This window comes from Dipodomys merriami, unplaced genomic scaffold (genome assembly GCF_024711535.1).
Source record: "Dipodomys merriami isolate MVZ:Mamm:240054 unplaced genomic scaffold, mDipMer1.0.p SCAF_22, whole genome shotgun sequence".
NCBI lineage: Eukaryota > Metazoa > Chordata > Mammalia > Rodentia > Heteromyidae > Dipodomys > Dipodomys merriami.
The window spans coordinates 15,504,099-15,519,662 of NW_027203604.1; the positions used below are offsets into that span (position 1 = coordinate 15,504,099).

Below are 15,564 nucleotides of genomic sequence, written 5' to 3' on the forward strand. Positions count from 1 at the left end.
CTAGCTGCTCAGGAGCTAGGATCTAAAGGACGTAGTTCAAAGCTAGCTTGGGCAGAAAAGTCTGTGAGACATTTATCTCTAATAACCCAGCAAAAACAAAACAAAACAAACAAGTGGAAGATGAACTATATAGCTCAAGTGGTCAAGTCACACACCTTGACCATCAAAGCAAGTAAGAGAAAGAGGCTCTGAGTTCAAGCCCCAGTTCTGGTCCCCTACTAAAAAGCCCCCCAAATTGTTCTCTTCAACTAAGGGTAGGCAGCCCGTGACACAGCCCAGGCACAACCACAAGGGGGCACCATACTACTGAGCTAGGTAGCAGGCACCAGGGCTGCTGGAGCCAGGGGCTGCTGAGGCCACCAAACAGCAGGTCTAGGGGTAGTAGAATCCCCATTAGCATGCCACAAGAGTCAGTGCTGCACATCCACCTGCTTAGATGTGGTGAGGTGTTCCTAGAACAATGTCATGGGGGCCAGAGTCTCATGATGTAACACCCTACATGTTTCAGTGGAGAACTCTTCATATAAAGGACCAGAAAAGTCTTATTTGAATTTCATTTGAATGAGATTTTTCAACAATCTTCCTAGAAATGTTTCCTCAGCAAACATGCTTGAGAAAATTAAACATAAGACACAGAACAAAATGGGAATGACAGAACTGGAAAGCATAAGAGCGGTTATAAACCCAGCAATGAGCACCCAGACGGCCAGGACATGCAAATTCCCACTGTGCATGAGGCAGTGTTCTGACCACAACCTGGATATTCTATTGCATCTTTTTTTAGGGGGGGGGGGCGGGGGGGGGGTCCAGTCGTGGGGCCTGAACTCTGGGCCTGGGCACTGTCCCTCAGCTCTTCAGCTCAAAGCTAGCACTCTACCACTTGAGCCACAGCGCCACTTCCGGCTTTTTTTTTTTCTGTTTATGTGGTGCTGAGGAATCGAACCCAGGGCCTCATGCATGCAAGGCAAGCGCTCTACCACTGAGCCTCCTTCCCAGCCCCCTACTGCATCTTCTTAAGTTGATGAAGCCAGCATGATTATACCTCATGTGGGGAGAGTATTGGCGTTCAAACCCCACTCTAGCTCTGACACTCAGTATGTCCCCAGCCTTATCTTTTTTACTTGTGACAGGTGTCACTAAAGTGCTCAGTCTGGCCTCAACTGTGAGATCTTCCTGTCTCTGCCTCCCAAGTAGCTGGGATTACAGGCATGGCCTCCATGCCTGGCTACTTTCCCAATTTTCTAACTGGAAGCAGAGGCACTGTGCACAGGAAACTGCGGTGATGCTCAGGATCTGAGAACACAGCAGTGAAACACAGCCCACACCTTTGGGAGTGTGGGAAACAGGCTGATTTTATCCAGATACGCATTTAAAGAAAGCTGGTACTGTGTTCCCAGAAGCCTAGCTCTAGCTGGAGCTTTCCCCAAGGCCACTCAGCTGTCTCTTAACCTAATGGGAATTCCCCCTATGATCCCAGACAACAGCCAGGCCTCATTTAACTGACTGCAGTCCACACACACACAGCTCTACAGTACAGCCAGCCAGGAGGGCAACACAGAGATTAAAGTGACAGAGTGAGCCCAGTTAACTGCTCAGGCAACAGCATCCATGGGAACTAATACGATGATGTCACATGAGGCCATCCCCACCTCACCAAGTGTGTGGCTGTGGGCGCAGGTACATGACCTCTGTCCTGCTGGCTAAGTGAGGCAGCCCCCTTTCAAGGTGCCCACAAATGGCACTGGCTGTAATGAAGGTCCTGTCTACCTGCAGGCTTCTGAAGCACAGAAGTTGGACAGGGTGTGTGGAATATTGCCACGTGGGCAGGTCACTTGAACAGGTTACAATGCCACATCAAATGCCCCTTTTGTGCTACTGAAGGCTGGCACGGGACCATCGCCAGCCCACCACCCTTGAGTAAGTGTAGTAAGTAGGAGCTGGCAAGGGTGGGAGCTGAAGCATGGGTGCTGTCCAAAGCAGGTGTCACCGTCTGTGCAGCTACTGTGGCCTTACTTGGCCAGCGTGTGAGTGACACTCAGACTCTACCCAAGCCCTGACATGGTTAAAGGCAGACAGGTGCTACCTTCTTCAGCTCGGTGATCTCGTCGTACATGTCTTCTTTCTCTCTGTAGATGGTGATTCCTGGGGTGTGGCCTGGAGGAACACACAGGCTCTCAGAGGTCATCACAAGGGAGAGAACTCTTGGCTACCCCTTAGTGGAAAGCTGGAAGTTAGCGATACTCCCTTAAGCAGACAGTGATAAAAGGACCAAAAGTCTCTCAACAAGCCAGGCCTGGTGGTAAGCCAGTAATCCCCACTACTTGGAAGGCTGTAACAGGATCACTTCACTCCAGCCCAGCCAGCCCAGCCCAGCCAGCACGCTCAGCAGGGCCGATGCATTGCCTGCATGGTGAGCTCTTTGTCCCATGGCTTCGCTCAGATAAGTCAGGGATGCAGCTGGTTCTGGGTGGGGGCCCTCCCAGTGAGTGTGGACTCTGTGGGTTGGGCTTGTCCTCCTGGCTTGAATGCAAAGGCAATGGAGGCTTTCCCTATCTGCACCTAGGTTGTAAGAAAACTCCATCACCCAGAAGACACCCGGCTAAGACATTCCCGTTGAGGCTGCTTCAGCACAGGCCCTCAAGGTCAAATCATGAGGCCCTGGAATGTAGCATTTCGTAGCATCTGCTATATGATGTAAATGGTAAACAGTCCCCCCCCAGGAGCAGCGTCATGCTGACCAGCTTGCAAAGCCCCCATCAATGTCACTGTGGGCTCTTTTAGCTGCTGGAGCTGGCCTTGCCACACCTCAGCCTCCCAGCAGTGAATGCAGAAGATCAAGAGGGGCCCCTGTGTCACTTGAGCAGACCCAAGGATCATACCCAAGTGTCCTGAGACAGCAGGCATGGTGACACCCAGGGAGCACTCTCTCTCCAGTTGCCCTGCAAGTACCTTGTTTAGCAGCGCCCAGCCAGAGCTTAGGCGGTGTCTGGGACAGCCTGCTGCTCAGAGGCATCCCCCCTGTGGTTCGCAGGGACCGCCAGGACGTCATTTTCCGAGGCTTGCTGTAGTAAGGTGACTCTGGAAAGCCAACACATGGTTAGCAGTGTGCCCTGACATGCAGGTATACAGAGACAAAAATGGGAAGGGGAGGCATGGCTCAAGTGGTGCAGTGCCAGATTTGAGTGAAAAAACCAAGTGATAGCACAAGGCCCTGAGTTTCAGCCCAAGTACTAGCACAAAAAAATTAGGACAAAAATGGAAAAAATTAATTTTGTTTGCTTTTTGTGGGCCTGGGTACCATCTCTCAGCTAACACTCAACCGCTTGAACCACAGCTCCACTTCTGGCTTCTTTTTGGTGGTTAATTGGAGGTAAGAATCTTATGGACATTCGTGTATGGTCTGGCTTCATGATCCTCAGATCTCAGCCTCCCAAGTAGCTAGGATTACAGGCCTGAGCTACCAGCACCCAGTTGGCAAAACTAAATATTCAAAAATATACCTACATCATAACTATTTTGTTAAAAAGCAAAGGGTAGCTGGGTGCCAGGGGCTCATGCCTAGCTACCCAGGAGGCTGAGATCTGAGGATCACAGTTCAAAGCTAGCCTGGGCAGGAAAGTCCATGAGGCTACTATCTCCAATTAACCATTAGAAAACGGGAAGTAGTGCTTGGCTCAAGTGGTAGAGCGCTAGCCTTGAGCTGAAGAGCTGAGGGACAGCACCCAGGCCCAGAGTTCAAGCCTCATGACTAACTAAAAAAATGCAAAAGGTTCAGTTATCTTATTTATTTATGTGATAAGGGGCTCTTGCTATACTGATGGCTCAGGCTGGCCTTGAACCCCTGGACTCAGGTGTTCTTTCTACTTCAGCCTCCCAAGCAGCTAAGACTACAGATAAACCATGCCCAGCTTAATGACTAATTTATATATGTACATATTCATTTATATTTCTTTTAATTTTTACTGTAAATACAATAATGGGAAATTTATAAGAATGAGAAATTCTACTAATATCCTAATTCTACCAGTATCATGATAGCCTAATCCAAACTATTCAGATATTTATACTTTTAGTCACCATCATGTGAATGTGTAATTATATCTAATATGATTTTTGTTTACTTGGTGGTACTGAGATTTGAGCTCAGGCCTTTTTTCCCTGGCTATCTTTTGAGACAGGGTCTCACTTTTGAGACAGGGTCCAGACTTGCCTGGACTGTGGTCTTGTCTGTACTTCCCTCCCTTGCTGGGTGACAGGTGCACAGCACAATGCCCAATCCTTTGCCTCAAACCATCATTCCCTGATCACTGTCCCTCCCCACCCCCAAATAGCTATGAGAGGGTTTGAGCTGTGTGACTCAACCTGTAACTATTTTCTCACATTGCTACATAGTGGTATAATAGGGACATTTGAAAATGTAAAATATCTAGAAGAAATGAGGGCTGGGGCACCTGCCTACCAAGTACAAGTCCTACCAAACCCCAGTACTATCAAAAGAGGGAAAGAGAGAGACAGAGACAGAGACAGAGAGAGAGAGAAAAGGAGAGGAATCATACTTTTCCAGGGCATCCTTGATTTTGTTATTATGAAGGATAAAATTTTTAAATTATTTTTTATCTGTGATTCATCTCCTTAATTACATAAAATAGACAAATATATAAAGATATTGTGGAGTATCTATTGGTACTGGGACTTGAAAGCAGGGCCTTATATTCTTGCTTGCTGTTTTGCACATGGCTGGTGCTTTACCATCTCAGCCATGTCTCCACTTTTAGTTAACTGGAGGTAAGAGTCTTCTAGTTTTGTCTGCCTGAGCTGGCTTGAACCTTGATCCTCGGATCTTAGCCTAGGATCACAGGTGTGAGCCACTGGTGCCTGGCTCAGTCTTTTTTTCTTTTTCAGTACTGGGGGTGTTGCAAGTCTAGGGCCTCATGTTTGCTAGGAAGCACTTTACCACTGAACTGCATCCCTTCCTTTTGCCCTTCCTCATCTGTACTTTCCTTCTGTCTACAATTAGGACTGCACTCACTCATAGTTTCTTCCATCTCTATTCCCCCATCCTTAAACCTTGCAGGTAACTAGACTGTCCAAATATCATTTTGTGTGTGTGTGTGTGTGTGTGTGTATGAGCGAGAGAGATCTATTCCATTTCTACATTTATCTTCTCCCCCCTCAACACAATGCTAACTCCTTCTTTTCTACTCCATTTTCTCATTAAACTCTCCCATCAAGCTCAGTTCCCACCCTTCCTGCCTTGTATAAGTGAATACTGGGTTTCATTCATTAGTGTTACCCTCACTGTCTCCTTCCCCTTACAACTGTGGTTAACCCAGGTCTTCCTAGATCAGGAAGATACATCTTTGCTTCCATATTTGTGTAAAGACACTGGCACAGCAGTGGTCTTCATCAGGGATTGCCCCTGATGAACACAGGGTTGTGGTTTATCAACAACATCAGCTTTTGCAGCCAAGCTTCCTCACCTCGAGTGGAGAAGAGGTCCACACAGAGTCCTGAGCTTTGAAACTGAAGGTTTGACCTGTGAGCCACACACCTCCAATCTAGTAACAGGAAAGAAAGTACACCACCATACAGCTACTACATAGACTTAAGTAACCTGCAAGAAATCATCAACTATGAACTCATTACCTGACTTATGAAATGGTAACCCCTGTGTATCACCTTTGTAATGACGATAAAAATATTTAATTAAAAAAAAAAATAATCAACTAAAAGGAAACAGAAGATGGAAATATTCACCAAAAACTTCAGATGCATATATCTCATCATAAAACCACAAAGTTCATGAGTAAACAAGGCAACATGTCGCTCTCAAAAGCTAACAACTTCACAATAAAGAGCTTAAGTGATACCGGGTGCCAGCGGCTCAAGCCTGTAATCCTAGCTACTTAGGAAATCTAAGGATTGTGGTTTAAAGCCAGCCTGGGCAGATAAATTCATGAGACTCTTACCTCCAGTTAATGAAGAAAATGTTGGAGGCTGAGCTATAGCTCAAGTGGAAGAGGTCCTGAGTTCAATCCTAGTACTGAAAAAAAAAAAAAAAACACCAAAACAAAACAAAACTCTCAATAGAAATCTAACAGCAGAACAAGTTGATAATAGAGTAGCTAGGACTGAAGATAAAGTAGAATAAACAAATCATTCAGTCATAGACTTTGAAAAAAAATCCCACAAAACTAAGAAAACACAGATTGAATATGCAGGACATCTGGCACACCATGGAAAAACCAGACTTACGAAACATGGGTACAGAAGAAAGAGAACAGATACAAACCAAAGGCACAGATTAACCTATTCAACAATATAACAGCAGATAACTTCTCCAATTTTGAGAAAGACAGGCCCATCCAGATGGAGACCTATAGAACACCAAACAGGCAAAATTGAAAATATTCCTAGACATAGTATAATTAAAATACTAAATGTACAGAATAAAGAAAGAATATTGAAAACCTCAAAGAAGAGACAAATTTCATATAATGGCAAGCCCGTAAGAACAGCAGGTTTCTCAACACAAACTCTAAATGAACTTTAAATGGAAGGATGGAATGGAAGGATATTATTTCAGCCCTGAAATATAACAACCATCTGGTTAAGTGTATCCACAAAAACTATCCTTCATAATTGAGGGAGTAAAAAAAGCCTTCTATGATAAACAAAAGGAATTCATGAATACAAGGCTAGCACTTCAAGATGCCAAGACACTTAAAGGAATCACACACACGTGCATGCGCGCACACACACACACACACACGAAGACAAACCAAGAACAAGAAAGAATAAACGCCACTATAAGAATAAATAAACAAATAAATGAAAGATGTAACATCATAAAGACAAAAAAAATGAAAGGAAATTCAACAGACATTTCAACATTAACACTCTCAGCTCTCCAGTTAAAGAACATGGAATGGAAGCTTATCCAAGCATGTGTTGTCTACAACTCCCTTACCAAGGCAAACCTAGCCTTAAGGTGAAAGGTAAAAAAAGGTCCCAAGCAGAGGCCTCCAAAGTGAGCTAAAACTGTTGAAAACTGTTGGATTTATATCTGAACAAACATATTTTAAACTAAAATCAGAACAGACAAAGGAGATCACTTCATACAAATAAAGGGAAAACCCCTTAAGAGAAGTAACAGTCATTAACATACATACAAGTGCTAGATATTGAAGTACAACTAAACAAATGTTTCTGACTTACAAGTGTTTACATACTCCAGCACCAGAAACAGTGGGAGACTTCAATATTCCACCCTCTCCAATAGAGGTCATCCAACAGAGTATCAGTAGGAAAACTTCAGAACTAAAGAACTCTGTGGACCAAGTGGATATAACGGCCTTCCATAGGGAATCTCATCACACAGCTGCATGGCACACACGCTTCTCAGCAGTGCATCTCAGGATATAATGGAATGAAACTAGACTTTTAATAAAACCTAAAGAAAATATTTGAACACATGGAATACTGAACAGCATATTGTTGAATGACTGACCAGTTGGTCACTGAATAAATAAGGGCAGTAAACAAAAAGTTTCTGGGAACCTTTTGAAAACACCTACCAGAACCTTTGGGATACTAGGAAAGACAGAACAATATTTACAGCCACGATACCTGAATCAAAGAAGAGTCCTAGACAGTTCTCAAATTGTTTAATGATATACCTAATATTCTTTTTTATTTTTAATTTTTTATTGTGAAAATACAGTACAGAGGGGTTACAATTACATGGGCAAGGTAATGAGTACATTTCTTATCAAGCATTGTTGCCTCCTCCTTTGTTTCCCCATATCTAATATTCTTAGAGGAGCAAGTCAAACCTCAAATTAAGAGATAGAAAAAAAGTATTAGGGCAGAAATTAACAAAACGGAGACTAAAAAAACTATACAAAGAATCAACAAAACAAAAAGGTGTCTCTTTCAAAAAATTAAGACTGATAAATCCCTGGCCAATCTAACCAAAAGGAGGAGGGAAAAGACTCAAATTAATAAAACTAGAAACAGAAAAGGGGATAGTACAACAAGTATCAATGGAATCTGGAAATATCATGAAATCTGGGGATACTTTGAAAACCTACACTGAGATGGGAAAATCTAGAAGAAATTGATAAATTTCTAGGTACAGCTGACCTACCAAAATTGAACCAAGAGGAAATAAACCATGTAAACAGAACTATACAAGTAATGAGACTGAAGTGGTAATAAAGAATCTTCCACAAAGAAAAGTCCAGGACCCAGTGGATTCACTGCTGAATTTTAATAGGCCTTTAAAGAACACCAGTACTCCTCAAACTTTCCCATGAAATAGGGGAGGAACACTAAACCAAATGATGACACAGCAAAGAGAGAGAGAGAGAGACAGACAGACAGACAGACACAGACAGAGAGACAGAGGGAATTACATACTTATCCCTTCAATGAACATAAAAACAAAAATTCTCAATGAAATGCTGTCAAGGCAAATTCAACAGCATCTTAAACAGATCAATACCCAATGATCAAACTGGATTTCATCTCAATGATTCAAGGATGGTCAACATACATAAAACGAATTAACATAATACACTGTACAAACATATCAGCTCAATGATGTAGAAAAAGCTTTTGACAAAATTTACTATCTTCTCAGAGAACAACTCCAATCTCAAAAACATCCTTTAAAGTTGGGCACCAGTAGCACCTATAATCCTAGCTATTCAGGAGACTGAAATCTGAGGATTTCAGTTCCGCCCAAGCAGGAAAGTCCCTGAGATGCTTACCTCTAATTAGCAAAAGAAAAACTGGAGGCAGAGTTGTGGCTCAAGTGGAAGAACTATTCTTGAGCAATGAAGCTCAGGGACAATGCTCGGGCACTGAGTTCAAGTCCTAGGATCAACACACACACCTACACACACACACACACACACCTACACACACACACCTACACACACACACACCTACACACACAGACACAGACACACAGACACACAGACACACAGACACACACACACACACACACACACACACACACACACACACACACACACACACACACACACACACACACACACACACACACACACACACACACACACACACACACACACCTACCTTTAAACTGGGCACCAGGGGCTCACTCTTACAATCCTAGCTTATTCAGGAGGATAAGATCCAAAAATCATGGTTCAATGCCAGCCTGGCCAGAAGTCTATGAGACTCCAAAATTACCAGCAAAAAGCAGAGCTGATAAAAGGCCCTGAGTTCAAAACCCAGTACCAAAACAACAAAAATCTGAGCTGGAGACATGGCTCAAGAAACAGAGCGCCAGCCAAGTAAGCTTGAGGCTCTGAGTTCAAACCCCAATAAACAAACAAACAAAAATTTTCCTTTACCTTGGTGCTGTTTGGGCACTGAGACAGTAAGAAAAAAAAGAAGATGGGCACAAAGGGTAGTGTTGAGCTTCAGCCTGAGAAGAAGCCACCCTGATGTCCCCTAACAAGTGCCATCGAGTGTCACCTCTCCCAAGTGCACAGCAAAGAAACCCCCTCACTCCTTCCAGGACACATAAGGAAGAAGAGGTCTGCCCATACTCACTGGGTGAGGTGGACAGAGGCTTGTGGGAGACTTTCCTTTCTGCTTTCTGAAAGAGAAAAGGTGTGATGTGAATCACTGAGCTGCATATATCACCACAGAGCCCCACTGTGAAGCCACGGCCTGCTCAGAGGGCCACCAGATAGGACAACGGCCTGGCTGAGAGCTATGTCTGGCTGAGGGGACCTTGTGGGACTGGGGCTGTGGACCTAGAAAGGAAGACCCTGGTCACTAATGTCACACCTCACTGGCTTTCCTCACGGCCAGCCTAAGCTGTGGCATCCACCAGTGTCTGCACAGAGGACCTGGCAAGACAGAACCTTGTGTGAGCCAGTGCAAACACATGAGGCAGAGGGGCCCAGCAGGGATCCCGTGTGGCGTGCTGTCCTGACAAGCATACTGCTCATGCTGAACAGGGAGCAGACTTGATTCTGCTTCTGGGTCTGTAGTCTAGGGACAGGGCCCTCCTCTTCCTTGTCTGTATCACATCAGGTCAGGAAGGTAACAGTAAACAGCCAGGGACTCATGTGAGTCCTTGGGCAGAAACACAGCTCTGCACTAAAGGAAGGCTGAGTTCTATCTGGGGCTTGGCTGAGTACTGCTCTCCCAGGAGTCCATTGGCCCTGTCCTCTAGTAGGGAAGGGAATCTGGCAAGGTGGCCCCAGGTGAGTCGGGGCTTCTGAAGTTGGATTCTCTCAGAGTTGAGGTGCTATAAGAACTGCTTCAGTGCTAACACATGCTTCCTCACTTATCCACTAAATGAGCAACTAGTTTGCAAGCTAGAGGACAGGCAGGGAATGCAGTATACCCTGGCCTGGTTGCCCTGCCCCTACCCATTCATTCACCCTCCTGGCTGCATCCAAAGAACACTGAGGATCTGTGTTCTGGGAGCAGGGTCTAGTTTACAGGACTAAGGGGCACCCAAGAGGACAGCAGCAGCAGCAGCAGCCGTGGGTACTGCCAGCCCTGCGGCGCACTTACCAGCTCAGTGTCAGAATCGAAGGTGATCGCAGACAGACTGTCATCTCCCTGGAGGAGAGAGGCAAACACTGCAACTGCACACCACCTGTGACTTTCCACAATCCAGTTTATAACAGTGAACAGAGCCCATCACATGCTGAAAACTCCCTTAGCACAGAATTACACAAGAAGCGATTTGGGCTTATCCAGGTCCCTGCTGACTGTGTCACTGCCCTGGCCCTGGCCCAGGAAAGTGTGAGGAAAGTGGGGACCACCAGGATATAAGGGTTGGGGGGAAAGGCATTTTCCCAAGAGAAGCAGCTCCTGGGTTCATTCAGGCTCATGTCCCGAGAAAAGGCAGTGGAGCAGGACATGAGGACCAAAGCCCTTGCTGAGAACTGTGAGGCTTGCTTTTCAGAGGAGTGCAGCCACTTACATTTGTGTCGTGGGTCTCTGGTGGGTCATGATGGGGGCTGCTGCATGCTGGAAATCAGCAATATACAGCTATGCTGAATTCAAGGCTGACAGCAAGAATCCCCCTAGCAGTCTGCAGAGGGCACTGTCATGCAGATGAGGTGTAATACTAATAACCTGGTGCCCTTATTGTATTCCTCTGTATTGCAGAGAGCCCAGATTAAAAGTGTGGCGTGGAGCCGGGCGCCGGTGGCTCACGCCTGTAATCCTAGCTACTCAGGAGGCTGAGATCTGAGGATCGCGGTTCAAAGCCAGCCCGGGCAGGAGAGACCATGAGACTCCTATCTCCAATAAACCACCAGAAAACCGGAAGTGGCGCTGTAGCTCAAGTGGTAGAGCGCTCGCCTTGAGCTGAAGAGCTGAGGGACAGCACCCAGGCCCAGAGTTCAAGCCCCACAACCGCCAAAAAAAAAAAAAAAAAAAAAAAGTGTGGCGTGGCTTGGTGTAGGTGGCTCTCATCTATAATCCTAGCTACTCAGGAGGCTGAGCTCTTGTTCAAAGCCAGCTCAGGCAGGAAAAGCTGTGAGACTCTTATCTCCAATAAGCAACTCAGGAAAAACTGGAAATGGTGCTGTGCCTCAAGTGATAGAGCACTACCCTTGAGCAAAAAGAAGTTCGGGGACAGCCCCCAGGCCCAGGTTCAAGCCCTAGGACTGGCAAAAAATAAAATAATATAACAACAACAATAAAAGTGCAATGTGTGCTGGGTGCTGATAGCTCATGCCTGGAATTTCTGATACTCAGGAGGCTGAGATCAGGACTATTGTCCTAGGCCAGCCAAGGGAGGAAAAAGTTGTGAGACTCCCATCTCAACAGAAAATGCTGGGCTTTTGTGGGTATACCTGTCATCCCACCTATGCAGGGGACCACAGATAGGAGGATCGCAGTCTATGATGGCCAGGGCAAAAACTCAAGACTGTACCTGAAGAATAACTAAAGTAAGGTGAATGCTAGTGGCTCATTCTTATAAATCCTAGCTATTCAGGAGTTTGAGACCTGGAAAAACATGGTTTTAGAAGCAAGCCTCAGCAGAAAAGCCGAAGAGATTGCATTTCAATTAGCCAGCAAAAAGCTGGATTGGAAGCATGATTCAACTGCCTACCAAATGAAATGCTCTGAGATCAAATCCCACTATTTCTATTACAGTATAACTTGAGCTAGGGACAAAAGGGCACAATGCATGCCAAACAACCAGAACCTTTGAAAAAGCTGTTCATGGACTTCAGAGTTTCATGGTCATTAAACAGGTGACATTGAAAGGCATGAGTAGCATGTGACAATATAGAGAAAGCTGCCACTTAAACAAAATGCGTCAGCTTAACGCTGACACACACAATTTTGGGAAGGAAGGTGGAGAACTGGATAAACATACTAAGTGGGAGACCAGAGGAGTTAACCTGTAGCCTGTGCCACACAGAGGTGAACCAGCTGAACTACACTCTGCAGAAAATCAGTTATCTGAACAGCAGCTGGTGTATAAAGTAGGCACAACAAACCCCATTACAGTTAAAAACTTTTTTTTTTTGGTCCAGTTGTGGGGCCTGAACTCTGGGCCTGGGCGCTGTCCCTCAGCTCTTCAGCTCAAGGCTAGCGCTCTACCACTTGAGCCACAGCGCCACTTCCGGCTTTTTTCTGTTTGCTTATGTGGTGCTGAGGAATCAAACCCAGGGCCTCAGGCATGCAAGGCAAGCGCTCTACCACTGAGCCACCTTCCCAGCCCCACGGTTAAAAACTTTTATGCTGTGAATGATACCAACTCATAAAAGCAAAGATAGGAGTTGGATAGCTCATGCCTATAAACTGAGCTACACAGGAAGCTGAGATCTGAGGATCACAGTTCGAAGCCAGGGTGATCAGCAAAGTCCATGAGGCTCTTATCTACAATTACCCAGCAAAAAAAAAAAACCAAAAAAAAACCCCCAAAAACAGAAATGGAGCTGTTGCTCAAATGGTGGAGCACCAGCCTTGAGGGGAAAAAAGCTCAAAGGAGCACCCAGGCCCTGAGTTCAAGCTCCAATACAGACACAAAAACAAAAAACAAAAGTAAACACACAAAGACAAGATGACCAAGTCTGCAAGGAAGTTAAAGGACTGGCATGGGATGGGAGGGACTATTGGAGCATCACCTCCCTGGTACTAGACTGGCATGCAGAATCTTATTTTAAATCTTGCAACTTTAACAAATTCTTGTTATTCATGCTGGTTGTTGGTTTTTTTTGGCGGTGCTGGGGTGGAGCACCGCATGCCCCCTCGCGGCCCTTAGCTTCTGGGAAGCGGCGGCCTCTGTTGGGGCGCGGGCCGGCCAACGCCCGGGGCCGGCCGCCATGGCGCGCCCGTCCTCCCGCGGGACGGAGGCCGCGTCCTCACTTACTGTCTCCGAGGCGGGCTCCTCCGTGCCCAGGCTCACGGCGGGGACTCGGCCCCGGCGCCCCGACGCTGCCGACTCAGCCATCGGCCTCTGGTGGCCGGTCCAAGTCGCCCGCAGCCTCCACGCTTTCCAACAGCTGGCGCTGTCCAAATGCCCCGCGCCGGCCCGCTACCCCGGTGCCATGGCAACCACGCACCGCGTGGTCGCAGGATCCCGGATGTGATCCCGCCCACCTCGCCAGAGAACGTCGGTGCGCCTGCGCGCCCGAGTCGGCGCATGCCCAGTGGGAGCGCGCCCGGAAATGGCCACCGTGGAACCCCGGGAGTTTTCGCATGCGCTGTCCTGAGCCGCGCGGGACAGTTTGCAAAGTGTTTTATAGGTGCTTAGTCGCCTTGTCAGCCCCTGACAGGGTTCGTGGGAGGCATGATTAGTCATACATATTTAGGTTTCTAGCTACCTGATACTTAAGGATAAGATCATGCCATGTGTAGTTCGGTGAGGTGGATCAAGCCTATAATCCCAACTACTTGGGAGGCAGAGATTGAGAGTATTGAAGTTTGAGGTTATCCAGGTAAAAACAACTAGTGGGACTTTATCTCAATCTGTAATCCCGGGCCGGTGGTTCTTATTTGGAATCCCAGCCTTCACAGGTGGGAGGATTATGATGAGGGGCCAGCCTGGGCAAAAAGAGCCCCCAAAACAAAAAGGCAAGATCCTAAATGAAAAATAACATTGCTGGGAGTGGTGATTGAATGCTTGTAACCTCCACTACTGAGGAGGTGGAGATTGGGCAGATGCAAATTATGGGCAGGCTAGGCAAAACGTTACAGAGAGCCCATTTCATCATGTGCCCGTCTTCTCAGCCACGTAGGAAGCATAAATAAAGGATCATTCATGCTGGAAGTTTAAAATGGAAGTTTAGCTGGGCGCTGGCGGCTCACAGCTGTAATCCTAACTACTCAGGTGGTTGAGATCTGAGGATCACTGTTTGAAGCCAGACTGGGCAGGAAAGCCTGTGAGGCTTATCTCCAAATAACTACCTACTCCCACTAACAAAAAAAAGCCAGGAATGGAGCTGTGGCTCAAGTGGTAGAGCATTAGCCTTGAGCAAAAAAGATGAGAGACAGCGCCCAGACCCTGAATTCAAGCCCTACACCATAAAAAAAGGTTTATTTTTATTTGCTATTTGTTTTGCTTCATTTTTTGAGGGGAAGGGAAGTCCTGCTGGGAGGTCACTGTACCACTTGAGCCACATCCCAAGCCACCTTTGCTTTAGTGTTTGTTTTGTGTTGCCAGTCCTGGGGCTTGAACTCAGGGCCTATGTGAGCCATAACATCACTTCCAGCTTTTTCTATGTGGTGCTGAGGAATCGAACCCAGGACTTCATGCATGCTAGGCAACCAGTCTACCTCTAAGCCACATTCCCAGCCCCTGCTTTAGTTACTTTTCAGGTTAGGATCTCCTCTATGATCCTTCTCCCTACAGTCTTCTGAGTAGCTGAGATTATAGGATGAGCTGTGGCTCTTGGCCTGCGATTTGATATTAATTCACATTCAAATACTCAAATTACTGCCGATTGTAGTCTGGTGGTTATCTATTTCGGGGATTGTGGGATTGTGCTGTATTTTATGACACCAACCAGAGCCCACAAACTATTCATTACCATTTTGCAGGAAGGAGACGTCAGTGAACCTCCAAACGCTGGGCCCCTAAACCACTCTTTGGTATTCTCTCAGCGCTGAAGCCAGCAACCAGCTTTGTGGTAGGAAACGGAATGAAAAGGGAACGAGACATTTGGACCAATAGTTAGGGGAGACACTGAGAAGTCAAACAACTAAGGATTTGGCTCTAGGGACCCGTGGTCTCCCTCTTCCAGGACAAGAAGGCCCGGCCCGGCCACGCCCACATCACGTAACCCCGCCGTCGAGACGCCCCACCCACGGACGGCTTGGTCTCGTACCACTGAGCGTCTCGGTTGGGGGGCAGAGGGGATGATACGCTCAAGATACCGGCTTGGTGCCGGGCTTCCCAAAAACTCGCGTGACTCCATTCCCCAGTCTCAACCTTTTAGGTGACCAGAGCGAACTTCAGGGACGTTATCACGATTCCCCTACTTTACCGTCGTCGCCTTCATTCTCTCCTCTCCCAGCGAGACCGTAGTACCCTGGGCGGGGCCT

At 46.6% G+C, this 15,564-nt stretch overlaps 1 protein-coding gene across 9 annotated transcripts in view; it reads right to left on the reverse strand.

The window, feature by feature from the left end:
* Window positions 1–15,557, reverse strand: part of Iqce (IQ motif containing E) — a 40,604-nt gene extending 25,047 nt beyond the window's left edge. For 2 of the 9 annotated variants that reach the window (XM_070033444.1, XM_070033443.1), the window contains exons 1-6: window positions 13,391–13,548; window positions 10,567–10,614; window positions 9,589–9,634; window positions 5,481–5,558; window positions 2,950–3,078; window positions 2,084–2,154 (exon numbers count right to left, since the gene is read on the reverse strand). In XM_070033444.1, the coding sequence (XP_069889545.1) occupies window positions 2,084–2,154; window positions 2,950–3,078; window positions 5,481–5,558; window positions 9,589–9,634; window positions 10,567–10,614; window positions 13,391–13,471 (453 nt within the window). In that variant the 5' untranslated portion in view covers window positions 13,472–13,548. Of the gene's footprint in view, window positions 1–2,083; window positions 2,155–2,949; window positions 3,079–5,480; window positions 5,559–5,969; window positions 6,044–9,588; window positions 9,635–10,566; window positions 10,615–13,390; window positions 13,549–15,050; window positions 15,143–15,451 lie in introns of those variants that run through there. The other 7 variants (XM_070033449.1, XM_070033446.1, XM_070033447.1 and 4 more) reach the window with 6 other exon arrangements.
* Window positions 15,558–15,564: the final 7 nt, after the last annotated feature.